The sequence below is a fragment of the Syngnathus scovelli genome, chromosome 10 (genome assembly GCF_024217435.2).
Source record: "Syngnathus scovelli strain Florida chromosome 10, RoL_Ssco_1.2, whole genome shotgun sequence".
In the NCBI taxonomy this organism is placed as follows: domain Eukaryota; kingdom Metazoa; phylum Chordata; class Actinopteri; order Syngnathiformes; family Syngnathidae; genus Syngnathus; species Syngnathus scovelli.
The window spans coordinates 11,628,104-11,654,492 of NC_090856.1; the positions used below are offsets into that span (position 1 = coordinate 11,628,104).

The window sequence follows — 26,389 nt, forward strand, 5'->3', positions numbered from 1 at the left end:
TAGCAACGCATTAGCACCGAATGTTGTTGGTTGTTTTTCTTTTCTTTTTTTTTCTTCTTAATATACACTCGCATTTACTCGTGTCGTGAACTATTAGCCGCAGGCTCACTATCGCCCCATCTTTGAGGCAAAAGTACTGGCTGCCTCAAGGCCCGTATTTTCCCGCTGACTGCAAGCACGCGCCGTTTGCGCGCGCTCAGTACAATGTGTGAGTAGTGCACACGCTCACACGCACGCCCTGAGAGGCACTACCTGTCACTGCCTCAGCCTCTATGATTCTCGTCTCCCGTTGTTATTTGAACAAGAAATACAGCTATTTTGACTATGAAAATGATCCAAATGTATAGGAAACACACCAAAATTGTATTAAAAGCATAGACCACAGGACAGATGTTATATTATGTTTTATTATATTTTCCCGCTGACTGCAAGCACGCGCCGTTTGCGCGCGCTCAGTACAATGTGTGAGTAGTGCACACGCTCACATGCACGCCCTGAGAGGCACTACCCGTCACTGCCTCAGCCTCTCTAATTCTCGTCTCCCGTTGTTATTTGAACAAGAAATACAGCTATTTTGACTATGAAAATGATCCAAATGTATAGGAAACACACCAAAATTGTATTAAAAGCATAGACCACAGGACAGATGTTATATTATGTTTTATTATATTATTCATTTTTTAACAACTTATGGTGACAGCTGAGGAAACCATGTTGAGCCCTTTACCGCCCCTGGTGGCGAAGTGAAGCACTGCCTCACCTGCCTCCCATGAGTGCACGTGCCTGGTACATTTCCCTTTATAGTGCACTGCCTGAAAAGCGCGTATAAGCGCGTGCGTGTGCGGTTGCCCCTGGTGACGCGTCTCGAGCTCGCTCGCCCCCGCCCCTTCACTGTGTTGCCACTCGGGGCCCGATTGGCCGGATAGAGTTTAGCGCCGCCTACGATTGGCCAGAATGGCCGTCGATCAAGTGGATGGGCTATATTTAGCTGATTGCATTATCAGCTCAGGTTTGAGCCTGCTGCTACAGTGAGCCAAACGCCGCGACGCACGCCAAAGTGTACAGAAGCGCATTTCCAGTGCAACCTCGTTTTCGGCCACATTCGGACATCAGCGAGCAGGCGAGCGGCCGCCCGGCTACTGGCTAGCTAACGTCACGGGTACCTAACACAGACAGCACCTCTGTCCTCCGAGATTTTCTGAAACCTTCGCGGGACGATTCGCCAGAGAGGGAGACAGCGAACGAGTGGGAGAGAGGCCACAGAGAAGCCATGTCTTCAGACGAAGGCAGGGCAAAGGAGATTCTGAAGGGTTTCAAACTGTATCCTTTTCCTTCTAGAGCAGATAGACTGACGTCAAGTTAAATGCCATCGCGCGGGAAGGGCTCGCGTTTGAATTGGATTAGCCGCAAGCTAACTAGCCAGTTAGCCATGATGCGAAAGTGCATAAGTGAGAACGAAGACTGGAATAGTGGTCAGTCGGGCAGATGGTTGAGGTTGGTGACTGTGTCCGCTTCGTTTTGGGGCCTCCGAATCCGGTCCTGTTGTCCTCTCCGCGAGCGATGACGTGACAAGTGCTGCTGTAGCGCCACTTTTACGGATGGCTAAACGATTTGAAAGACGAGTCTGATCGCGACCCCCCCTCCATCCCCAACTCCCTGCATATTATCAAAGTAATTTAATATGCGATTACTTTGTTTCCTTCTTCCCTTGTGTTTTTGTTATAAAGACGCGAGAAAACCTTAAACTTTTGTTCTAGACGAATCAGATTTACTATACATATTTTTTTCGTCTTACAGGTTTGTCTTACGCCAAAATGAAGGCAGATGAACCATGAATTCAAATGACGTTTATCTACTTTAGAGTTATTGCCTTAGTAACACTTTTGCAGTCTATTAAGCGCTCACTACGAAAACTAAGAATAAAAAATATTCATGTGTGGCGTAAACAGAAGTCAGTAAAGGATAAATGGGATTCCAACGAAAATGCTAGCCAATCTGTGGCCTTATCACTTGCACTTGCTTAAGTTTGAAATATTGGGCCAGCTATTGTAATATTTTCAGAGCTTGAGGTCAGCATGAATTTAGGTGACGATTAATTGTACTTTTTGGACTTCGGGTGTTGTTGCGTTTCTGATAGGTTGCATTTGAGACTCGCTGGCATAATAAGCACAGTACGTCAATTATAATTTGCATATCCATGTGTGTTGTAATATGGATGTTAACCGATAATATGGGGGCTTCCCCATATAATAGTCATGAAAAAAAATTTGAGTATAGGTGGTCTACCTATTTCACTAGAGAATTGTTTCATTAGTTCATTATTAAAATATTAAAATTTCTTTTTACAGGGCCTATTTTACACCCCCCCCCCCCCCCCCCCCCTCATCTTTAAATGAACTCGCACGCCCAAATGTCTCTACCTGATGCCGCCTTGCGCGGCTGTCGAGAAACATTTCTGGCGCGAACTCTCACTTGAGAAAGTTCCGTTCATTTCCTGCTTTTGGGTGCCTGAAGCGCAGCAACTGAACCCGGATCAGTGCAAATGTGTGCGTGGGTGTGTGTTAGCGAGGTCAAGCTGTGGATGCAGGCAGCAAGGTAATACTTAAATCCAGCGGAACAGGATTTATTTAGCGCCTACAAGAACATCTCAAAAACATGATAGGCGTGGGAAAAAAGTAAAGGCATTTTAGTAATAAGCATAAAAAATGCATGAAGAGATGCAAAAATCTGTCTCTGATTCAAATTTGCTGTTGACAAGCGTGGCCGGTCTGCTTTTGTGGAGAATGACAGAAATGAGAGAATACTTTGTCCTGAAATTGACCATTTGGACAGTTTCAAGTTAAACGAGGTGTCAGAAATCTTTGATTTGACAATCAAGTTAGCCGGGTGCTTCTTGCCACGCTTGAGTATTTTTCACATCCTTTCCCAGTTTAACGAACGTAGCGCCATGAAATTGAACACAATTGAGGTGAGCGTCTTGGTGTGACTTTGACAAGCGATTTGCTTTCTTCTTCTTTCCTGGAGATCAAGAAAGTTGTTCTTATTTTGTCCCGCAAGCTCGTCCCTCGTGTTTGCACCCCGACACGGTCACCTCCCCAGAGTGCATGCGCGCGCTGCCACAGTGTTAATGAGTCCCCAGCGAGCCGCCATCGTTGAACATTCTAAAGACCCCATCGCCGTTGTCTTAATCGCAGAAATCATGTCTGGGAGTTGGGCGCCCGTCAATCAAACGAGACGTTTTGCCCTTTGCGGCCACCGCATAATGGCTTGAGCCCCACTTGAGAGGATTTCGACAACCTGGTGATTTCAAGTGTTTCACTGTTTGCTTTTACCAAAGCAAAGAAGTCAAATAGCAATGAAATTTCCACTTACTGAAAACATTTATTTATTTATTTTTTTAAAGACTCATTTTGAAAGAATTAGCCAAATGGACTTAATTGATTGAATCTATTAACCCATATTCAGCCCACGCGGCAGTTGAGCAGATGCTTTTGTGTGTGTGTCAAACCCAGCCGGTGTGGAACCGCTTGTTTGTTGGTGGTAAGGGTCCGCGAAGGGCCCAGCAGCTGCGGTTCAGGTCTGCTGCGCCTGACACCAAGTGCCGTCTGAAGGTGACAGGACGCCCAAGTGGCTGAGGAGGGTCTGGCACATCAGAAATGGTGGCCAGCTTGAGGTGTTCCAATATTTTTGGCCAAACTCTATGTTGTCTCCACATGACTCTTTCCCCTATATTTTTGCGTGCACAGCGCTTAACTTTCTGCTGTCAGAAACTGGATGAACCTCCGGGATGCCGAGACGGGTAAGGTTCTGTGGCAGGGAACCGAAGACCTGTCCATTCCCGGCGTGGAACACGAAGGTGCGCTTTCGGTCTGCACCTGAAAGTGCACGTCTCATTTCACATGCTCATCTGTGTCCTGGTCTTGCTGCTCCTCCAGCTCGCGTCCCCAAAAAGATCCTCAAGTGCAAAGCGGTTTCCCGAGAGCTCAACTTTTCTTCCTCGGAGAAGCTGGAGAAGTTCCGTCTGGAGCAGAAGGTTTTCTTCAAGGGGCAGTGTCTAGAAGGTGCACTTCAGCCTGAGCTACCTCGTTGTCCTCAGTCCAGGACAAGAAATGTGCTTGTGTAATTTTCTTACTTTTCCCCCAAATAATCAAACATTTTAATTGTGTTCATATTGAAATGAAGCCAATCCCCCAAAATGTTTCCATGGCATTGATTGCGCTTATCTGTTACACATTTTTAACAGATTTAAAATGACAAATTGAGACAAATTGAGATTTTTCATTTAGATACAAAGACTCAAATATGTGTTTCCGTGTCCAGAGTGGTTCTTTGAGTTTGGCTTCGTCATCCCCAACTCGACCAACACGTGGCAGTCTCTGATAGAAGCGGCGCCCGAGTCGCAGATGATGCCTGCCAACGTCTTAACGTGAGTCTGTGATGTCATCACACGAGCACTTCCCGTTCCTTCATCCAAACGACATCAAACAAAACTGCTTACCTTTCCCCCTGTTGGTCGGATGACTACTGCTCGAGAAAGTATTTGATGCCACAGAACCTGTTTGAAATGTACTGCGGCAAGCCCTTAGGTGACTCACCCCTCCCCCCCCAGCGGCAACGTGATCATCGAGACCAAGTTCTTCGACAACGACCTGCACGTGAGCACGTCGCGGGTACGCCTCTTTTACGTCTGACGTCCTCCGCAGTCCCGCCATCGTCGTCTCGTCCCGCCCCGCCGCCAAGGAAGAAGGCCACACGCTCTGCGACGCGGACCCGACCATCACCGGGGGAGTGCAAGCGGCGTCTGTTTGTGACCGCAACTACACGAGCACTGATCCCAAGTCAGCCAGCCGCTCGCTCCTCTTGTGCGTTGAACCAACAAACGAAGCTTTCTGTGTTTGTTCGCATTCACTCAGGAATCAAAATGCTTTCACAAACCCTCTCGGAGCTCGTCCCGCATCTTGTAGATCAGTGCACCTGCTGGGGTGGCTCTGTGATTTGTTTCCTTCTGGAAAAGACAAGACACCATGCAAACATCGGGCGTGGGGGCGTAGAATGCACAGCCCGCGTATAGTTTTGCTATCCGCTCCTCAGATTAGTAAATGAAAATGCTTGTTTCTGTTTGTGTAATTGAACGTTTAATTTTGAAAAGCACAACTGGCTGACTGATAATATTCAATCATCCCATGTACTCTTTGTCCAAAAATGAGTAGAAAGAAGTGTATATATTAATTTTTTAAAATGTAAGCAATAAGATATGAAGAAAAGTAAGGACCCCTTAAACTCCCCGCTTATTTGCAGTAGAGGTGAACTTTGTGCTTGCAAATTTGGCTATTTACTGATTTTTTTTTTTGGGTGAGAGTGGGCACATTATTTCCAGTTATAAATGGAAAACACCTGGCTTCAAATTATTATCCACCCAATACTGTATTTGTTCATGTTTATTTATTAGGAACATTAGGAGATCTTTTGATGAGACCCATGTGTCTTTCTAGAGCCCTAAAATTTGCCCACACCTGATATATGATGAACAAAACAAAATATTTGAGGAAACTTGTGAAGTGTGATGTGTCCTTGAGGTTTAGGGCCAATCCAATGTAAAGTGACCTTTTTTGTCAGCCAGGTGTGGGTTTCAATTTGTGTTCTCTCGTCATATGACACATCCATATGACCCGGACTGGATCGCCATGTTCCATAGTGTTGTTATGCTCCATTCCCAGCCAGTCATTGTTTGTTCTTTTGTTTTGTTTTTCCTTAGCTGCTACGTTATCCATGTAATATAGACTTGTTTTAATAAGACTGAACTTGTGGATTAAAACCATCTTGTTGTAATACATGTCATTGCACATGTCTTTGCTCCTTATTTTATGCATGAAAAAGTCAAAAGATTTTTTTTTTTTTAAATTGATGGTGGTGTTGAAGTTAAAAGTGCCCATGCCTGTCCCTCTAATCATCTTTCCTCATCGAAATGCGTTTGAATGTAATTTTTCTTTACCATCCTGTGCACCCAAAGTATATATTTAGCACGATTCCTTATATAAACTGCACTTCACTGTCAAAAAACACCGTGACATTTGCTCTCCACATGACCTGCCAACGAGGAAAAACATGACAATGCCTCATGTACCGTCTCATCGGTGGTGTTTATCAAAGCAGCGCCACAAACTGACGTCCTTCCTCTGCAAAGAAACAAATGTGAATATGCTGCGTATGAGTGTGTCTGGTTGTGTACACGTAATATACGATTAAGTTATGGCTTAGACCAAACCTACGCCCTTGCACGGACCCCAATGTTTGTCCAGAGGAAGGCGCAGGTTAACAGAGTATAGAAAATGGATGGATGGATGTTAGCAGTGTTCTTGGACATTGTAAAGGCGTTTGACATGCTGTGGACGGATGGGCTTCTAATTAAATTACACCAGTTGGGCATTAAGTGGTGAATGCTACAGTGGGTAAAGGCATTTCTGTCTGATAGATTGATCACGGTGAAAGTGGATGGGACCTTGAATGATTGCTATCGAGTGGATAATGGTACCCCGCAAGGGAGTATTGTTAGCTCTTTACTGTTTTCCATCATGGTTAACGGGATGGTCAAGGACATTCAAAGCTATATTGGCGTTGTTTGCAGATGACGGGGCAATTTGGAAAAGGGGTATAAATATAGATTACATTATGACTAAGATGCAGGAAGCCCTAGCTACAATACAAGAGTAGAGCCTTAGGCCAGAGTGTACATTTTGTAAATTCAGTATATTTTGTTAACACATCCACGCTTGTGACGATCTGTGCTCCCATTGGACAGCAATGACCAGGGCGGCACACAGAGCACAGACCCAGAAATGGAGGCAAACATCCGAGTCCTACGCGCTGCATTCCTGCTCTGGATATTTGTGCTGTTGGTTCGGATCTACGCTGTTTGTATTCACGCCTGAAGCGAACTACACTAGAGGTCGTTTGGAAGCGAACCGACCCCACTTTAAAAAGTCGGTGGGTCTCGGTCCGGTTTTTTAAACTGCACCTGGATTTGTTTGAGTGTATTCACACCTGCATAAAAGTTCCGGACCAGCGTTACAATCGAACCCTGGTACTTTTAAAGTGGACCAAACAGTCAGGTCTGAATACACCCTAAGATCTCACCTGCTGTAGTCTTTCCAACAATAGTCCCATGGATGTTTTCATGCCTAAATGTTGATCTGGAGCTATTGGGAGAGAAGCCGGTCTGTGCTGTTGATGCGGGTAGGGCTTTGGGTTTTGTATGTGAGAATACGCAGACACAACTGTTGTCTGTACGGACGGACGCGTCGAAAAAATTAGGCCTTAGGGTGGGAATAGCCTATGCTATTCCTAGCCTAAGGATTGCGGAGGCTAAACATCTTAGTGATGGTCTGGCAATTTATACAGCACAGTTGCTGGCTATTTGGCAGGCAGTACGCTGGGTGAGTGACAGTAAAACGGCGAAAATGGTGATTGTGTTAGACTCCAGTACAGCCTTAACCAGGCTAAAATCCATGCATTCAGAAACTTGACAAAATCTAGTTTAAAAGATATTGCTGACTAATACCCTCACTAACTTTGGTGCTTGTCTTATGTATGGGTCCCAGCCCATGTGTGTGGGTAGATTGGTTCGACCACTCGGTGCTCGACTGTGTTTGTCAATACTGGCAGGTTCAGGGATCGGGTGGTCAGGTCTGTGTGTAGTCGTAACAGAGCACCCAGTAAAGATCGGCTCGCACTGCATCCTTGCCTCCGTGTGTTATTATTTGAGCAATCAATAAGCAACCCACTATAAGTGACAACACTACAATAGTTCATCAGAGCATAAAGCTACAACAATGTGGGAGTTAGAGGCAATGAGCTGGCTGATAAGCTTGCCAAGTAGGCTGCAAATAGGGCTTCTGTGGATATTGAGATTGGACACAGTAAGGCGGAAATAAGTACGGTCAAGGCTGGAGCCAGATGAAAGTGGCAATGCTTGTGGAATAGTGGAAATACAGGTCCTCTCCATAACATCCAGGGTACAGTTGGTAGGGGAAGGTTCACCACCAGAAATACTGCAATTGAAAATGTCCTCTCGAGATTTGGCCACACAGCGCTGAATCGCTCAATGTATGGAAGTTAAAAAAAAAAAAAAAAAACATGCCGATGGTTCCTGTCTATGTGGTGGCGCTCAAGCGACCGTAGACCACGTTAATATGAATTGTCCAACTTATCATCATGCTAGACAACTACTTTTCGCTCTGCTGCGAGAAAGACAGGTGGTCATTTCCCGACAGACCACACTTTCGTTTGGGACTAGAGGCATTTATTACACCTACCTAGGTATCTGAGAACTACGGGTCTACTACACAGAATATAGAGCTATGGCTTGGACTTTATGTATTTAAGATGGTAGCTGTAATGCTCCGTGAAAACCGCCATTACTTACCAAAGAAGAGAAGCGGAATAATGTCACGCGTGTTTGATGTTCCTACACGGACCTGTTTTGGGAGCCACTGCAAGCTCGCCGTAAAATAAAAAACGTGCGTATTACGTACAGGGTCGTATTGTCGTGTGCATCTCGCGTCCATAGTTAGAACGTAACTGTCTGCGGAGTGTAACCGGTGGTGCGTTTTTACGTGGTGTGGCGTTACTTCGTCTGCGACCTGCAACCCTCTCAGAGTCGCCACTTGTGCTAACTGGGCTAAAGCTGAAACTATCGCCAGTAAGTGGCCGTTAAACTTTTGCGTCTAAACCATTAACATTTCAGCGTATGGTCTTCCGGAGAGAGTCCTTGGCCTACCGGCCGGGTTGCCGGACTGGCGAACCGCCGAACCCGCAGACGAGCTCAACGAACCGGATTAGTGGCTGCATGCTAACCCTTTCCGGCCGGTCGCTACATTGCAAGACTGCGCTTGTCAAAGAGTCTGCTGGCCGGTCTGACTATTTTGACATCTTTTTGTTTATGTCGCCATCGATGCGGTGTGCGAAACTTGAGTTGCCTTCAGCAGGCGAACAAGACCCAATTCGGCGGTTGTCGCTCAGGCCTCCTCAAACACTATCACAAACGCGCACCTACATTTACCAGCCACATTTCAATACCTATGCCGAGAAATTGTATTTGTTTGTCTTTGTTACTCTGCTCGCAGAACGTGAATGTGGATTTTTGGTCCAGTAAGATTTCAACCCCTTTTTATTGCTATGTAGACCGAATCTGCTCAGGGCCCATTACCGACCAATGCTGCGTCTATCAATATTTAATCTGCAGTGGCCATTATTTGTTATTCATTTGTTCAAGGTTCTATCATCTAAATAGTTTTAAATTGCCATAGATGATGTGCTGCGATTTTGCATTGTTTTGATGCTTTGTGATGAGGAGCAGCTAGACCGATTGCAAAGGCAGATTAGATTGGTGACCTAAACTGTACTGGTCTTAAGTGCGAATGGATCCAAAAATGGAACGTCCACAAGTTGAGAGCAGTGCAGCCAAGTGAAACTGGTAGTGTGTCGCTCTGTGTTTTCCGGGACCATGTTGGGACCAAGAATAAAGAAAAAAGGACGCTACTTGTTGTCCCGCCAGCATCGTCGTCATGCCTCAGACCAGCAAGTCAGTCAGCACAGGCAACGCTTCGGGTCAGGTGTGCGCCCTGGATGAGGGTGAGCCGCCGCCCACACGAGACCTCGCCACCTCGCAGGACTCTGCTGAGGACCTGGAAGACCCCGAGATCATCAAGTCGCCCAGTGACCCCAAAAAATACAGGTGGGCTCACCTGTCCTTTGGCACAAACGTGCACTTTTTCTGTGACATATTTATAGCGAAAGACTCATGTCAATTTGTTTGCTTCAGGTACCTGCGGCTGACCAACGGCCTCCGGGCGCTGCTCATCTCCGACTTGAATGCCGCTGATGGCAAGATGGAAGACGCTGGCCCAGATGAAGATAATAGAGATGACGAAGACGTGGCAGATTCGGGTGAGGGCTCAGACGATGACGACGAGGACGACGAAGAGGAAGAGAAGGACAGTGACTTTGAAGAGCTGGATGAGGACAACGGAGCCAAGAAGAAGAAGAGCAGCGAAAAGCAGGTCCTGACATTTACAATTTCGGGAAAGCCTCTTTATATCACAATTTAAAAAAAATAACAACAGCAACGCTTTCTTTTTAAAATGTAATAAATGAAAAAAAGTTTTATGAAAATGCAAAAAAGCCCACCTTGTCTTGCTTTGAATACATTTCTCCTTCAAGCACACTATCTGATGTGGTTTTTCAATTTATTCAATTGCGTGTGTGTGTGTGTGCGTGCGTGTGAAGGCTGCAGCCGCCCTGTGCATCAGTGTGGGTAGCTTCAGCGACCCCGATGAACTTCCCGGCTTGGCCCACTTCCTGGAGCACAGTAAGTCCTGGCCAACTGGAGCCGCTGCTGCAAAAGTGGCCAACCCAAACCTGTTTGCAATCTTTCCGTTGGCGCTGGCGGACCAATCATTTCCCGCAAATGCGCACGAGTTGAGACTAGACTCAGTGCAGCATCGGCCTCGTGTCTGCCACCCCACGGACGCCAAGAAAACCAAATTCATTGGAAATGACGGGTCCGGTCCGCCGGGCCAGGTCTTGCATAAACACCGCCCCATTTCCCACCAAAGCGAAACGCGCGGAGCTCTTCAAAGAGCTGTGCGACATTTTCATTGCGCTCATTTCAACGGCCCGAGGTCCTGACCGGACGACTGACTGACAAGCGTGTCTTGTTGTCACGGCGACGGCCCTTTGGCGCGGCACAGTGGTGTTCATGGGAAGCCGGAAGTACCCGGCCGAGAACGGCTTCGACGTCTTCCTCAAGAAGCACGGCGGCAGCGACAACGCCTCCACCGACTGTGAGAGGACCGTCTTCCAGTTCGATGTGCAGAAGAAACACTTCAGGGAGGCGCTCGACAGGTGTGCCCGTTTGCCAAAAGTATTTCTTCCTTTCAAGTCAATTAGTTCCATGAGGAGTTAGTGTACGAAGAAAAAGTTTGTCACTTCCCAAAAAGTCTTTCATGAGACGTTGTGAGCTTGCCAGTGAGCCCGTTTGGTTTTCAATTTTGAATTTGTAGGCGAGTTTGCTAATTGGGTTACGTTGTCGCTTTGCTCAGGGTTGCTTTCTTGCTTTGCTCACACAGCGAGTTAGTCCGCCAACAGATGTTTGGTAGGCCGGACTGATTTTAGCGCAACTTTCAGGTGGGCCCAGTTCTTCATCTGTCCGCTGATGATTGAGGACGCGGTGGACCGAGAGGTGGAGGCTGTCGACAGCGGTAAGAGCCGCCACCACCGGTGCTTTCCTGACCCGGACCCGATTCTTTGTCTCCGTTTGTTCTGCGACAGAGTACCAGCTGGCGAAGCCTTCGGACTCCCACCGCAAGGAGATGCTGTTTGGCAGCCTGGCCGTGCCAGGACATCCCATGAGCAAGTTCTGCTGGGGTGGGGGCCGAGCCGTCTTCAGGAAGAGTGGCTGCCGTGCCAGCGTGCTCTTGACCTTGTTTGTTGGCGCCCCCGCAGGAAACGCTCAAACGTTGAAGCACGATCCCAAAGAGCGAGGTGTCAACACCTACCAATGCCTGCAGCAATTCTGGGCGCGCTTCTACTCAGCTCACTACATGACGCTCGCCGTCCAGTCCAAAGGTTGTTGCGCGCAAACATGACACAAACGCCACTTTGGATACACTTGACTCCTCCCCTCCATCCCTCCCTGCGCGCAATCACGACACAAACGCCACTTTGGATATAGTTGACGACTGCCCTCCCTCCCTTATTTCCTTCCTTCCTTCCATCCCCCCATCCTTCCATCCATCCTCCCTCCCCACATGCTCTTCTCCTCCTTGTTGGTCAGAGACTTTGGACACCCTGGAGCAGTGGGTCCGAGAAATCTTCATCCACATCCCCAATAAGTAAGCTCCTCCTCGTCATCTGAGACAAGATGGCACCCTCTGAGCTTTGTTGTTTCAGCGCTGAACCAGCGGTGGACTTTTCGCATCTGCCGAGGCCGTTCGACACGCCGGCCTTCAACAAACTCTACCGAGGTAACAAAAAGGCATATGGGAAGTTTCAGGTTTTTGGAAGCGTGCCACTTTTCCTCAAAAGAGTAGACTGCTTTTTCAGGAACACATAAGAGCACGTCTTCTATGTGTGTCTTGCAGTGGTCCCTGTGAGGAAGGTGCACGCTCTGACCATCAGCTGGGCATTGCCGCCTCAGGGCCAACACTACAGGTGACTTTTGAGTGTTAGAGATACTGATTTGCGCAGCGGTAGCACTTAACGCCTTGTGTCACTGGCGTCAGAGTGAAGCCTCTCCACTACATCTCCTGGCTCATCGGACACGAGGGCAGTGGTAGCATCCTGTCCTTGCTGCGCAAGAAGTGAGGCCATCCGTCCCTCCATCTGTCTGTCCGCCTGCCTGCGGTGGTTCCGCCTAAGTGTGACTGACGTGGGTGCTGCCTCGCGTGCTCAGGTGCTGGGCGCTGGCTCTGTTTGGGGGGAACAGCGAGACGGGCTTCGACCAGAACACCACTTACTCCATCTTCTCCGTCTCCATCACGCTGACCGACCAGGGCTTTTGCTACTTCTGGCAGGTCAACTTGGTCCCATCCAAAAGTTCACATTCGTTTGTCCTTCAGTCAGGATTTGATTTGGTGCTTGCTGTCCGTTTCATGTTGCGTCTGTGAGCAGGTGGTCCACTTGGTGTTCCAGTACCTGAAGATGCTGCAGACTCTCGGGCCTCAGCAGAGGTCTGATTCAGCTCATGCACGCATGGACACACGCACACGCGGTGACAACAGCCTCATTTGCTCTTCAGGATCTACGAGGAAATTCAGAAGATTGAAAATAATGAGTTCCACTATCAGGAGCAGGCAAGCAAGCAAACCAAGGCTAATTTTAGCGATTTTAGCTAATTTTAGCGATTTTGGCGCACATAGCAGTAATTTCCCTTGAGATTCAATACCTCTTTTGCGAAGGAGTCCTGTGGAGTTGACTCAAGGGCTGAGAGGAAGTATCGGCACCCACTGAGCGTTCCTTCTTTCCATAGACTGATCCCATCGAATTTGTGGAGAACATTTGCGAGAACATGCAGCTGTTTCCCAAAGAAGACTTCCTGACCGGAGACCAGCTCATGTTTCACTTTGATACTGAGGTCAGTGCCGCCACCTCCCAAGGTTCTTGCTTAGGGGCGGAGCCTAAGACGGCTGGCTGGGTTATGCGTTGCGTGTCCGTCAGGTGATCGGCGCTGCCCTGTCCTCGCTGACTCCCGAGCGAGCCAACCTGCTGCTCCTGTCTCCGGAACACGAAGGCTACTGCCAGCTCAGGGAGAAATGGTTTGGGACCTCCTACACTGTGGAGGGTAGGACACACATGCACGCACACAAAGTCAAACGGACACGCACACACTTGCGAGTTGCTGCACGCACACGCACTGACACACTGGTACATGCGAGCGAATCCTCTTGCAGATTTTCTTCTCCAGTTGAGCATCCCATTTTGTCGCCAGACATCCCAGCTGAGTGGGCTCAACGCTGGGCGTCCGACTTTGAACTTAACCCCGAACTTCACCTTCCCGCTGAAAACAAGTTCATCGGTGTGTCATTTAAAAACAAAAAAGCCACACACCTTTGCATTTGTGTGACGCCCTTATTAATATATGTTTTTTCCTCTCTGCCTTCGTCAGCTTCGGATTTCACTCTTAGACCATCTGACTGTTCAGACTCGGAGTTTCCCGTCAAGATCTTGGACAACCAGCTGGGTTGCTTGTGGTACAAGAAGGACAACAAGTTCAATATCCCCAAAGGTTAGCACAAGCGACAGCACCATCTCGTGGACCTATTCTCCATTGAGTCTCTTTTTGGTTTTGCTTTCAGCGTACATTCGCTTCCATTTGATCTCGCCTGTAATTCAGAAGAGTCCAGAGAAGTAAGCAAGAGCACACAAGCATGGAGAGATGGTCTCCTTTCTCCACTTTCTTCCACACGCTGTCCATTTGTTTGCCTGTTTGTCTTCATGTTATGATCTGATGATTTGATGGCTTGTAAAGTCGTAACGTCAGCCTGTCCTCGTCCAGTCTGGTGCTGTTCGACCTGTTAGTCAACATCCTGGCGCACAACCTGGCTGAGCCGGCATACGAGGCAGACGTGGCTCAGCTGGAGTACAAGCTGGTGGCCGGCGAGCACGGCCTGGTCGTCCGCCTCAAAGGCTTCAACCACAAGCTTCCCGTGAGCGCGGCCACGTTGGCGTTCATGAGTCGCCCGCTCATGTGTTCACTCGTTCTTTTCTTTTTGGCTTCCCCCGGGCCCGTGCAGCTGCTGCTGAAGCTGCTGGTGGAGCACCTGGCTGAGTTCACCTCAGACGAGGGCGTCTTTGCCATGTTTTTGGAGCAGCTGAAGAAAACTTACTTCAACATCCTCATCAAGCCAGAACGGCTCGGCAAGTGCGTGCGTACGTCCGCGTGCCGCTAATGCCGAGCTTGGCCAAGCACTTTGCCAAATCGCATGTGGCAGCATCTCGCATTCGGATGCAGCCTGGGTCTTTGCTTGCGCACAGGGACGTGCGTCTGCTGATTCTGGAGCAGGCCCGCTGGTCACTGGTCGAGAAGTACCGGGCCGCTGTAGCCGGCTTGAGCCTGCAGGACTTGCTGGATTTTGCGGGCCAGCTGAAGGCGGAGCTCTACGTGGAGGGCCTGGTGCAGGGCAACTTCACCAGCACGGTCAGTTCTCGCTGTCAAACGTTGTCCACTCCGGCACCCACCGGTTGTGTCTAAGCGTGTATTCCTCCGCTGCAGGAGTCCAAGGAATTCCTGCACTACTTCACTGAGTGAGTGGCCGCTTCGTCGCGGTCTTCCTTTCATGCGGGGGCATGCGCTCCAGCTCCAGGCAGGGCAACTTTCCGATCTGAGTGCCCGGCGACATCAAGGCTGTTCAAATTGCGACTTGTTTCAAGAACCGTTTCCAAGTGCTGTCAACGCACTCCGGCAGTGATTATGTTGCCTTGCGCCGTCTCTGTACTATCGCGCAGCAACTCAAGAAGTGCAAAAGGCAGAAAGTGTCACTTGCTCATTTTCTAAACGTCTGCTTTGATTGCGGTGTTCCACCGCTAACGTTCAAGGAGCCGCACGACTTCAAGCGATCAGAATGTATCACAAGTCACGGTGTGAGAAATTGCGTTGACGCCGTCCCTCCCACAGGCAGTTGCATTTCCGGCCCCTGCCGGCTGAGGTCCCTGTATCCTTCCGGGTGGCAGAGCTGCCAGTCGCTCATCACCTGTGCAAGGTCAAGTCCCTCAACAAGGGCGACGCCAACTCGGAGGTCACCGTCTACTACCAGGTCCACCCCGCAAAACAAAGAGAAGCAAACCTCCCGATTGCGCCTCCAAGTGAGCTCGTGTGTGTGCTTGTTTTTGTGTGTGTCAGTCGGGCCTGAAGAAGCTGCGTGAGCACACCCTGATGGAGCTGCTGGTGGTGAGTTCAGTGCCATGTTGCCGACACCACTGCGTTCCCGCAAAGCGCATGAAAAATTAGCAAATGCCTTTCATACCCTCCAAAAAATATGTCACCATCGGCTTCTTTTACTTTGGAAAATAACAACACACATTCCAAACATTGAATTTCATTTCAATGGAGAAAGAAGATTTGAGAGGCAAGATTTGTGTGTGTCTGTGTCCGTCCGTCCGTCTCAGATGCACATGGAGGAGCCGTGCTTCGACTTCCTTCGGACCAAAGAGACGCTGGGGTGAGTGGGCAGTGTGGGCATCCCATCTTGCGTCTTGCTTGGCCGTAGTATCGACATTGCGTGTTTGTCTTTCAGCTACCACGTCTACGCCACCTGCAGGAACACCTCGGGCGTCCTGGGCTTTTCCGTCACCGTGGAAACGCAGGCCACCAAGTTCAGGTGAGCGCCCATCCCCGGCCGCGTGGCCCCTGGTTCTGAGACCAGTAAGCTCAAACTGTTTGGATCTCTTATTACTTGAGAAGTTTGGCTGGAAAATCCAACCCTTTCAAAGAACGCCTTTTAGATCCCCCAAAAATGATGCAGCTGTCTCAAATAAGATTTTTTTTTTGGTCAATATTCATCTGGTTGTTAAAAGGCTAAGGCCCACCCCATAAACTGTGACTTGCTCAAATTTTTCAGCACTGAGTTTGTGGAGGCCAAGGTGGAGGAGTTCCTGCACTCGTTTGGCGAGCGTCTGTGGGCGCTGACCGAAGAGGCCTTTTCCACGCAGGTGACGGCGCTCATCAAGCTGAAGGAGTGCGAGGACGCGCACCTGGGTGAGGAAGTGGACCGCAACTGGTTTGAGGTGCTCACCAGGCAGTTCCTTTTCCAGAGGCTCAACATGGAGGTGAGCGGCCGCCGCATTCACGCAGAGTCGAGCAGGCTCGCCGCCGCGGGCCCGGAAGGCCAAAAGGCCCATCCGGCGCTGTGCATTCTTCTCGGCAGATCTCGGCACTGAAAGATCTGACGCGCGAGGATCTGCTCTCCTGGTTCACCAAGCATCGCGACAGCGCCAGGAAGTTGAGCGTGCACGTAAGAAAACCAAGTCAAAACAAACTGTCTTGAGGTACTTTCTTTCAGTGTGTCTGACATGAGCATGTTGTGGGTCAGGTGGTGGGCTTCGGCACAGAGGAGGGCAACCCCCCGCGACCCGAACCTGACTTGGCCTGCGACCTGGAAGCCCCTGCAGCCGCTGCCACCTCGTCCTACGGTGAGGTCAGCTCGCTGAACTTCCTGCCGCTCTTCTCGCCGACCCTGAGGGACTCCGCCACGCCCATCTGCGACATCCGAGCCTTCGCCTCCGCCCTCCCCCTTCACCCCTACCACAAAGTCCTCAGCTAGGTGGCACTCTGGCGTCGTCGCTCATCTTGTTGTCCCGCAGACCATTAAAAGGCTCTATGTTCTCGCTCTTTCCTGCTGCTGTCTGTCCCCATTTTCTCCCACTTTTGCCTCAACAACAGACAAACTGCAGGAACAGCAAAATTGAAGGGACCTTTACAAGATACTGGTTTCTAGTATACGAAGTAACGTAACAAGGCAAAAAATATAAAATCTGATAAAGAACACAAAACAAACTTGCTTTCTTAATATTGGACTTTTTGCTTTTAGATGTTTGATGGATAGCATTTTCTGGAAACAAATTTTTAGGTAAAAACCAGCAGTTTCAAAACATTTTCCTAAATTTACAGAAAACACAGAAAAGTTAACTGTTCTCGCATACAATTCTGTCAAGATCAGTGTATATTCAAGAGAAAAGTTGAACAGCTTTTATTTCGGTGGGGAGGCGTGGCAATTCTTGGCTAAGGTCAAATGTCACCTGAATGTTCCTATAAAAAAAAAAAAAAAAGAAAAGTGCCACATGTTTCCAATAGAGTTAAGGGACCTTAAGATGTTTGGCACTTGGCGCCTTGACGAACACCCTCGATGTCATCGTCACTATTTGTGTTCGACAGAGCAATGAACTTTGCTCTTTCATTTTTATTTTTTTTGACTGGTGACATCGGCTATCTGCAAGGAGAAAAGGCGATGAAGCTCAAGCTCGTCTTTCCAGGTCGACTGCATAAAGGGGCACACGCATGTGCGGGAAGCAAATGACAATGCAAGATGAAAATTCCTTCTTGTCGCCGTAAGAAACAATGAACGCACCTCAACAGACAAGGCGAAGACGTGTTTAGCGGCGACGTAACGTATCAGCTATGACGTTCAACCCGCCTCGTGTGAGTGAATGTGATGCTTGACGTCAGAGAGCTTAAAAGACAACCCGTGATCGATAAGATTGCTTGAAAACGTGACGTCATCACAATCAGTCATCCATCCATCCATTGTCTGTACCGCTTTGTCCCCACGGGGGTTGCGGGCATGCTGGAGCCTATCCCAGAGGTCATTGGGCAATAGGCAGGGGACACCCTGAACCGGTTGCCAGCCAATCGCAGATCAGTCATACTATCAGCTGATTTTCTGTAGTTTCATTATGACACAAATTGAAGATTTTCCGCATTGTTGTTATCAAGTCATCCATATCACTCGTGAAGCGTTTCTGACTTAAAGTTAACAGGTTCCATTCTCAAACAAGAGATTTAGATTGACGACATTTGATTCATTTGCAAAGATGAATTATGCAAGAACACTTCAAAACCTTTTGTCTGACCGATGTCACGAACGATACGCTCCGATGGCATCGTTGGGCAAGTTCCACCTGCCTTGAGCACGATTCGCAGCCAATGTTAAATTTCCATGATGATGTGTAAAATCAGACAGACAGTTTTTTAATCATTACTTTTTATTATTATACTAAATTGCATCTATGATAATACAAAGATTGACAACAGTTTGTACAATCACTTTGTGCTTTTCCAAACAGTGAAGTGTACGACAGCGAGTTCACATCAAGTCTAATCTGTCAACATGAAAAATGTCACACTTCCTAACTTCTAAAGCAATCATATCCAAAGTCACTAACAAATCATCAATGAGGTCAAGAATGGCATCACGTGGGGGGGCGGGCGGAGGATCAGGTGCACACAAAACGGCGGTCGGCTGCCATCGCTTTACAAACATTTGGCAGGTCGTCGTCGACCTTGCACAAAAAGCACGACTGCACAGCACTTGTGTGACTTCCCTTCATTTTTAGCACGCACCCAAACATGTGCGTCGTGCCTTGACGCAATCTGGAAATGCCACATTTGGCTCCAAAACAGCAAACACAAACACAAAAGCACTCACAACACAGAATAGCATGAATATCAAATGTAACACACACACGCAGAATGGGGAAGAAACGTCGACGCCTAAAGGACGGATTCGCTACGTGTGCACAAGCGAAACAAACCCAGCAGGTGGCGCTCATGGAGGTGAGCGGCCGTCGTACTCGCGACTGTGACGTCGTCGGTCGCCAAAATGTCGGATGGTCACAAAAAACGTCAGCAGTCGAGGTCATCCAAATGGCAAATAGAGGGGCCACAATTTCTCAACAACTAATGCCTTTTCTAAACAAGGGAGAAATACTTCCATAATCAATGACTTGATTCAAGACCCTGTTGAGCTTGTCCAAATCCTCCAAATTCCAACTTTTCAAGAGTAAATGTGGCCGGCCTATCAGCAACACTTCTGAGGAAGCTGGCCAGCCGGTTTGTCGCTGAGTCTGGCGGTCTTGGTTCCGGAGGCCGCTGGCGCCTCCACGTCCACACGCTCTGACATCTTGACACAGATGATGTCCACCAGGCGCTCGAAAACCTGCCGCACGTTGACATTCTCTTTGGCACTGGCCTCGTAGTACTCGAACCCTGACGCACAACAAAGACGCCGATGGCAAGTGAACCGCATGAGGTGGCTACGGTGGGAAAACGAGCCATCTCCTCCAGGGGGCGCTATGTTGTTTGGCTTATGTTGGTGATGCACATCTCAAGAAAAAAGTCTGTGAGCTTCTTCTCAGGCCCAGGGCAGGGTTTGACTCTGCTGTCCATTTGCATGCAGAACTTTCTTCTTCCCACTTGACAAACAGAACATTTCCCTCGCAAACGGCTTCCCCCTCGGCAAATTGCAAAGTCAACGTGAAAATTGAGATTGCGATCATAATTTGAACAAAATCAATCGAGCAATCGTGTCATGAGATAGAGTGACTAAATAATGAATCCAAATGAATAAATACATTTTCACCAACCAATTTTAGGAAACAAAGTAGTGAGATGAATGTCAATAAACTTATTTGAAGAATAGAACCCCCACCCCTCACTCCCATATGCTCACCAAGTTGGTCCGCCAGGTGTTTTCCTTTCTCGAGCGCAACCACTCGCTCCTCGTCCAGGTCGCACTTGTTGCCCACCATGATGACCTGTGCGTTGTCCCACGAGTACGTCTTGATCTGAGTGGCCCTGACAAACAAAAAAGTCAAGAGAATAGAGCAGCACAGATGGCAACAGGGTGCGCTCGTGTGTGTATGCTCACGTGTGTGCGCTCATGCGTGTGTGCACAAGTGTAAGAAGCAGGCCCTGCCACAATTTGCATGTCAGGTTTTGCAACATTAATATGTGCACACATACGCACCAGTCCTGCACAGCGTTGAACGACTCCTCGTTGGTGATGTCATACATGAGGATGAAGCCCATGGCCCCGCGGTAGTATGCCGTTGTGATGGTGCGGTAGCGCTCCTGGCCCGCCGTGTCCTGCGCAAAGACCAGCTCATGCGTGTTTGTTCGTCCTTGTTGATGCTCGATGCGGCGGTGATATCACTACGTTAGCTGTCCTCTTCTGCTTAGCAGCCAGTCACTTAGCCACAACTATGTGCTATAGGACCCGCGTAGCCTCGTCTTCTTGCTGACAGAAGTTTACGGTATGTTTGCAAATGAAGAAAACACGTGCTTCTCTCGTCATCCAGCGATGGACAACATGGTGGCCGTGTCGACTTCGTGGTCGTCATCGCCATGTCACATCGGTGCCGCTGCCGGTGTTACTGAAATGGCTGCACCGACGTTACCTTCGCGACATTTCGTATGCTACTAAAGTTAGCAACATCACAACTTTAGCAGCATTACCAACATTAGCAAAACGAGCACGGTTTGCACGTCGTCATTGCGACATTAGCGACGCACCACGACGAATGTTACAGAGAAGTTTTGGGTTTGCGTTACGAGCGCTGCCAATGATCCCGGCAACATTGGCAAAGTTTCACGCAAGAGCAACATAAGATTATGCAATACGTCACAGCGTCTCACGTCGACAGCTTGCGCACATGTGCGTGTGCACGCACCCATATCTGCAGCTTGATGCGCTTGTCGTTGCGGTAGACAGTCTTGACTTTGAAGTCGATGCCCACAGTACTGACGAAGGAGTTGCTGAAGGAGTCGTCGGCGTATCGGAACAGGAAGGAGGTTTTGCCCACGCTGCTGTTGCCGATGATCAACAGCTTGAACATGTAGTCGAAGTTCTGGTCCGAGCCGTCCCGCTGGCCGTAGCGCTGGTCCGCTTTCGCCATCTGAACGCAAACGCTGCGCTCGCTCCGGTCATCTGTGCTACTTTGTCTTGGATCAGTCAGTGCTGTCAAAAGTATTTTTGTCGCGCGCCATATAAAATGATCCAGCCTCCGATCCCCAGGGTTCGATTTTGACACCTGTGCCTGACGTCTTTTTTCATTCCAAATAAAAATGGCCCAAATTAGCCTGCAGCTAGCACGGTCGTTCGGTAACCGTTTCAGATGATGACAAAAGTGTGAGTTTACCTTGTGTATTTCTTTGGGAATTTGTGCGTGTCTTTGAGTTTGTGCCTTTGGTGTTTCTTTATATGTGGAATAAATGTGTAGGTTGCGTGCGTGTTTTTGTGAGCATGACTTTGTGTCTGTTTTTATGTGAGTGTGTTAGGTTTTATTTTCGGAAAATGTGTGCGCGCAAACGTGTGCGCGTGTTTTTGCGAGTGAGTGAAGGTTCTTGCACGAGTGCGTGTATGACAGTGGGTTTCTGAGGGTTAATGTACGTGTGTGTAGTGTGTTTGATTATGCGTGAGTTTGTTTCTAAGTATGGGCGTGCGTGCGCGCGCATGTGTGTGTTTGTATGTTTTTTGTGTGAATGCGTGTGTGTGTTTTGATTGAATTTGTTTGTGTGTATGGGCGTGTAGCTTTACGTGCAAGCGTGTGTGTGCGTGTGCTGTTGCCGCCTGATGACAGCCTATAGTGTCTCCATGGCAACAGAACACCTGCTAAGGCTCTTCTTCCAAATGCCGCTATAACCCAGATGACATCATCATCATCGCCTTACATGATGACAGCATGATACTAACTCATATATGATGACGACGATGAAGATGATCACGCTTATCACCGCGCATCTGCGCGTGCACCTTTGCTTACCTCTGCTGGGCGGGTCTGGGGCTCGCGCGTGTCCGATGAGGCGTCTGTCCGTCCGTTTCTGGTCTGTTTTTCGGGTACTTGAAGGCAACAACAGCGTTAAAAGTGTGCGCGGCAGCGGCGACGTCGAAAGGGCGGGAAAGCTTCCGAAGCAAGAAGACAAGAAAGGGTCGCGCGCACGCATCAGTGACGCGCGAATGTAAACTGTCACTGCACGAGCGCGCGCGAGCACGCACACACTCCCCGCCCGGGCGGAACATCGTGCGCGCCTGCGCGTATGACTCATTCTTGCGTGCGCGTGAGGTGCGTGCAGAGCAACGGCCGCGTGCTGGTAACACGTGTCTAACACGGCTGTCAATTCAAAGGAATCGAAAATAACAATGGTCGGCTTTTTCCTTGCTGATGTTTCCATAGTGATCTCGCCATGCTCGTCTACCTAATAAAGTGGCCAAACAGAAGATCCCAGTGAGAGAGCAACAGAGAGCTGAACGGCGTCCCCCTGTGGAAAACAAATGAACTGGATACCACAGAGGGGTTTCAGTACTCAACACTGCATGAAACGAAAAAGAAAATAAGAGTGCAAATGTGCAAAGAGTAATTCTCAGGAGAAACTGCTGGGCGTTCGTCTTTAAAGTCTTGCAGGTGTGAAATCCATCTACTGATTACTTAGTTTGACCCTGAAGTCAGACAAACCTCCACATGTTGTTGACTGCTGTTGCATTCGATACATTTCAGTCAACGACAAAAGTTTTCGCCTGCTTTCTTCACAAATTTCAGAACGAGCCAAGAAAATTCAGGAACCGTCAAAAACATTCCGGGACGGTTGAAAACATTGAGAACCTCGAGGCACCACTTGGATCATTCAGAAAAAATTGGGAATGTTCAGGAACCCTTTCAGGACAGTTGGTGAAATTTGGGAACTTTGGAAGACTTTCAGGAATTATCTCCAATATACAAGAACCCTTATGAACTCGGGAATATTGATGCAACGTGAAGGGACATTCAGGAGCCGTGAAAAACTGCGACGTGTCATTGGGCCATTCTTGTTCCGGTCGGTTTTTGCAAGGAAGAAGGCACTTACCTCGTGATAGAGTAGAACTGAGCACCGCCTGTCTTCTCGGGCCCGGGGACGAGGGGACATGTGAGGGGGTGGAGCCACGCTTATAAAAGGGTGAAGTGCTAAAGAACATGCATGCACATGTGTGAGCGGCCTCGGCGGAGACCTGGTCAGCGGTGATGGATGAACTGAGCCCAAGAGAACGAGAACTGCTGAAGATCCGGCGGGACAGCGACAGCAAGGCCACGCAGCTGCTCAAGATGGAGAAGCTCATGCAGCAGACCAAAGACTTGATGGACAAGCGCAGTGAGCCGGACAAGGTCCAGGAAAACATGGGTGCGTCCCCTTTCTCTTTAGACCTCCGGCGAGCCATCCGAATCTGCAAAATGGAGCAAGTGAACGAAGAGTAGTTGTTCCTTGGTGGCGGTAACGTCGGAAGGTGTGGCAGCGAAATGCAGCGGTCATTTCCTTGGTGAGGGTAGCGCACCAAAGTAGTCTTGTTAATTGTTGCTTGATGTCACGTAAACAAATGAAGAGCGTTCATTCTTGGTGGAGGTGAATCCGAAGCAGTGTCGCTGTGTAAAGTAACAAAATGCCGTGTTGACGCTGTTGCTGCTTCAAAAAACAAGCGCATGCATGTTGTCAGCTTTATTGTGTCAAAGAAACGCTTTGTTTACTGCTGCGGGTAAGGCAGATTGTAGGGTTGGTGGCCAAAGCAAACAAACAAAGCAAGCAAGCATGATTCCCCGGTGGATGTGATGGATAAATATCACACAGTGTTTCTGTGGAAATGACAAACGTTTTCCTTGGCAGAGCTTGGTTGTGAGCGCTGATGTGTGTTTACGCAGTGGAGGACCTGGAGGAGAAGGTGCGCTCAAGTCGGCGCCACCGGCGGAACTCTCTGCACCACACTCAGATGCTGGAGAGTCAAATGAAGACGGTGAAGGGCGAGCTGGAGGGAACTTTGGACCACCTCCAGGAACTGCGCAATGTCCTGCGTCGCTCGCAGCAGAAAGCTGAGGAGCGCAAGGCCGCCATGGAGAAGCTGGCAGCTGGACTCAGGTGAACGCCCGGGCACCAGGACCACAGAGCACAACCCCAGCCAGGCCCAGACTGAAAGCATGATCACGAGCTGCTTCTTCTCCTCCTCCTCCTCCTCCTTCTACATTTTATTGGTCCAGACTGTGCGACATGCTAGTAAATCAGCTCTGCGAGACTGGATTTGTCTCTGCTTGGCAAGAGTAGACTACGTTGCGCTAAACTATGCAAGTGTAAACTACATTAAGATGATGTAGACTGAATGAAATTGCAAGTGAATAGTGAAACCACCTTCCATTAGTCTGCTTAAACTACGTAAACTTGACCAGACTTGACAAGATTCTACTTGGAAGAACTAGATTCACCTACTCTGAGATAGATTATACCAGACTAGATTATTGTAGACTATAATCTAGGCCTACATTGTATGTACGAGAATAGTCGACTGTACTAGACTAGATTAGTGTAGTTAGACTAGACTCAACTAGACAAGATAAAACTAGATGATACATTTAACTAAATGACTACTCTTATCCCTGCACAATTTCATTGGAATAAAAATGAAAACATTTTTTGCCTTTCTCCATGTTGTTTTTGTTGACATTGTTGATGTTTATCAAGCAGTTTGCTATTGCTGCTCAGTTGTTAGCCTGTTAGCTGCTTTGGCTATATCATTGGCTTAGCCTCATCAAAAAAAAAAAGATTGTTGTGTTGTACACTCTGTTAGCGTGATTGTTCATTATCATCTGGCTAAAACATGCTCGTACATGTTCAAATTCTTCAGTGCATTTGTAGTGCCTTATAAAAGTGCTCATCCCCATTCTGTTACATTACAATCTTTGAAGTATTAGCTAAATTAGCGATTGTAGTGTATCAAAATAACCAAACTTTTGCAATGCACTGCACTTCTATTAACCTTTTTGGAGCACAATTCCTAATGTTGTCATAAACTGACCATTAGCTTGTGTATTTTCGAGCAGGTTCGCTAGTTTGGCTGCGACCATTTTCTGGTTGCTAACCTGTTGCTGCTATTTTGTGCCTTTGACTTTTTCTCGTGTTTGATTCTTGTTAGCGTGTGTGCTGGGAGCGTGTTCTAAGTGTCTTGAGGTTGTGGTCAGTCATCTGCATGTTCTGTTTGGGTGGAATGCTTTCATGCGCTATTTCTGATAATCTATTTGAGTCTGAGCAGCCAGAGGGAAAGCAGAAAGCGGAAAACACAGAAGCCTCTTCAATGGAGATCATTTCACAAAAGTCACAGGATTGCTGGCTCAGGCTACCGCAACACTGTGTTCCTGCTGCTTTGCCCGAAGATTTTCACCTTTGTCATTTCATTCTCTGTATATAAGCGCCGTTTCTTCGGGGCTTCGCCGTGACCCATGTGTATGTGTTGCACCACGTTTTCGAGCACAGTTCTTTCCGTCCTGACTTGAGCCAACTTGTCGCGTTCATATCCCGCCACCCTGCCCGGTTACTGTTTGGTGGCTCGGCAGAACCTCCTGCACGAGACGGTCAGCGTGACCTTTGGTCCAAACGGGTTAAACTCTCTGAAAGCGGCTTGTGGCACACGACACAAAGCAGCTCGTAACATCGGCAAGATGCTGTTGGATTTTGTCCACAATTTAGGGAGCGCGTTATCTGCGCCTCACGGCAAAAGCCTTTGCCAATCACCTGTTATCCAATTTACTCACTGCGTGCTCGTTTGATTTTTTCAGATTTAGGAAAATGCAAAGACACTGAAGCAGAAATTAGACTTAGACAGATTGGTTGAGTTCAATCACAATTCTTGTTCAAAAAGCTCTGTTTTCAGGAAAGTACAATACAGCGCTGGGCCCTTCAAGAGCGGAAAGTCTCCATTCAGAAAAGGCAAAGTCCAAGGTTGTTACCGTATTTGCCGGTGTATTGGTCGACCTTTTTCGATCCAAAATCGACCGAAAAAAATCGACCTCGACTTATACACCGAGTCATAAAATTTAACTTCGTATTCATCGCTTCAAATGTGATGGTAACCAAGGCTGTTTCTCATGCATCTCATTGTGCGTGGGTGTGCGTCCGTCAGGCTCATCAAACAGCGAGAAACTGAATCATTATAAAGCGTTCGTCGCATTAACACGCATCCTCAGCAACAATTTCAAATATTCTCACCTCAATAACGGACATCGAAAGCCAGGCAGCGACGATGACTGCTAGGGGGAAGTACTGGGTATTGAGCGAATGTGCGAGTCATCGCGCGTCAAGCAACGACAATAACTACCGGTACGTAAACATTCAATCGCCATGTCTAAATGAATGTCGTTGGCACTTAGAAAATATTCGCCAAACTTGGCCAGACTTCCAGGGGAAGAGGCCAAATTTTCACTTGTTCTGGCCGACCGGAGGAACCAGCCGAGGCGGACACTTTACGGCGGTTGAGTCGTTGGCACTTAGAAAATATTCGCCAAACTTGGCCGGACTTCCAGGGGAAGAGGCCGAATTTTCACTTGTGGT

At 48.4% G+C, this 26,389-nt stretch overlaps 4 protein-coding genes across 6 annotated transcripts; 3 read left to right on the forward strand and 1 right to left on the reverse strand.

Moving 5' to 3' along the window:
* Positions 1-984: 984 nt before the first annotated feature.
* Positions 985-5,838, forward strand: pde6d (phosphodiesterase 6D, cGMP-specific, rod, delta). 2 transcript variants are annotated; one of them, XM_049721140.1, is made up of 5 exons: positions 985-1,320; positions 3,768-3,856; positions 3,936-4,061; positions 4,321-4,426; positions 4,587-5,838. In XM_049721140.1, the coding sequence occupies exons 1-5, from the start codon at positions 1,271-1,273 to the stop codon at positions 4,588-4,590; spliced, it is 375 nt and encodes a 124-aa protein (XP_049577097.1). In that variant the 5' UTR covers positions 985-1,270; the 3' UTR covers positions 4,591-5,838. The 2 variants fall into 2 exon arrangements, with proteins under 2 accessions (XP_049577097.1, XP_049577089.1); XM_049721132.2 differs by having other exon boundaries at positions 986-1,320; positions 4,610-5,838.
* A 2,498-nt stretch (positions 5,839-8,336) lies between these two features.
* LOC125969057 (nardilysin) lies at positions 8,337-16,888 on the forward strand. The gene is made up of 31 exons (XM_068652119.1): positions 8,337-8,698; positions 9,554-9,733; positions 9,821-10,058; positions 10,285-10,366; positions 10,749-10,902; positions 11,185-11,258; positions 11,329-11,424; positions 11,503-11,625; positions 11,834-11,891; positions 11,950-12,023; positions 12,141-12,210; positions 12,282-12,359; positions 12,452-12,572; positions 12,670-12,728; positions 12,797-12,851; positions 13,028-13,132; positions 13,216-13,339; positions 13,487-13,573; positions 13,664-13,783; positions 13,854-13,905; positions 14,054-14,204; positions 14,292-14,419; positions 14,533-14,695; positions 14,771-14,802; positions 15,173-15,311; positions 15,398-15,445; positions 15,664-15,716; positions 15,792-15,875; positions 16,116-16,323; positions 16,422-16,508; positions 16,587-16,888. Exons 2-31 carry the CDS (start codon positions 9,564-9,566, stop codon positions 16,815-16,817), a joined length of 3,264 nt encoding a protein of 1,087 aa, XP_068508220.1. The 5' UTR covers positions 8,337-8,698; positions 9,554-9,563; the 3' UTR covers positions 16,818-16,888.
* A 1,910-nt stretch (positions 16,889-18,798) lies between these two features.
* Positions 18,799-22,223, reverse strand: LOC125969215 (ras-related protein Rab-3A). 2 transcript variants are annotated; one of them, XM_049721071.2, is made up of 5 exons: positions 21,814-22,223; positions 20,722-20,959; positions 20,019-20,137; positions 19,722-19,846; positions 18,799-19,258 (listed from the first exon to the last, which is right to left on the reverse strand). In XM_049721071.2, exons 1-5 carry the CDS (start codon positions 22,068-22,070, stop codon positions 19,071-19,073), a joined length of 927 nt encoding a protein of 308 aa, XP_049577028.1. In that variant the 5' UTR covers positions 22,071-22,223; the 3' UTR covers positions 18,799-19,070. The 2 variants fall into 2 exon arrangements, with proteins under 2 accessions (XP_049577028.1, XP_049577039.1); XM_049721082.2 differs by having other exon boundaries at positions 20,722-20,946; positions 21,814-21,963.
* A 134-nt stretch (positions 22,224-22,357) lies between these two features.
* si:ch73-389b16.1 (coiled-coil domain-containing protein 18) lies at positions 22,358-24,476 on the forward strand. Its single transcript, XM_049721151.2, has 2 exons — positions 22,358-23,203; positions 23,716-24,476. The coding sequence occupies exons 1-2, from the start codon at positions 23,047-23,049 to the stop codon at positions 23,931-23,933; spliced, it is 375 nt and encodes a 124-aa protein (XP_049577108.1). The 5' UTR covers positions 22,358-23,046; the 3' UTR covers positions 23,934-24,476.
* The last annotated feature ends 1,913 nt before the right edge of the window (positions 24,477-26,389 follow it).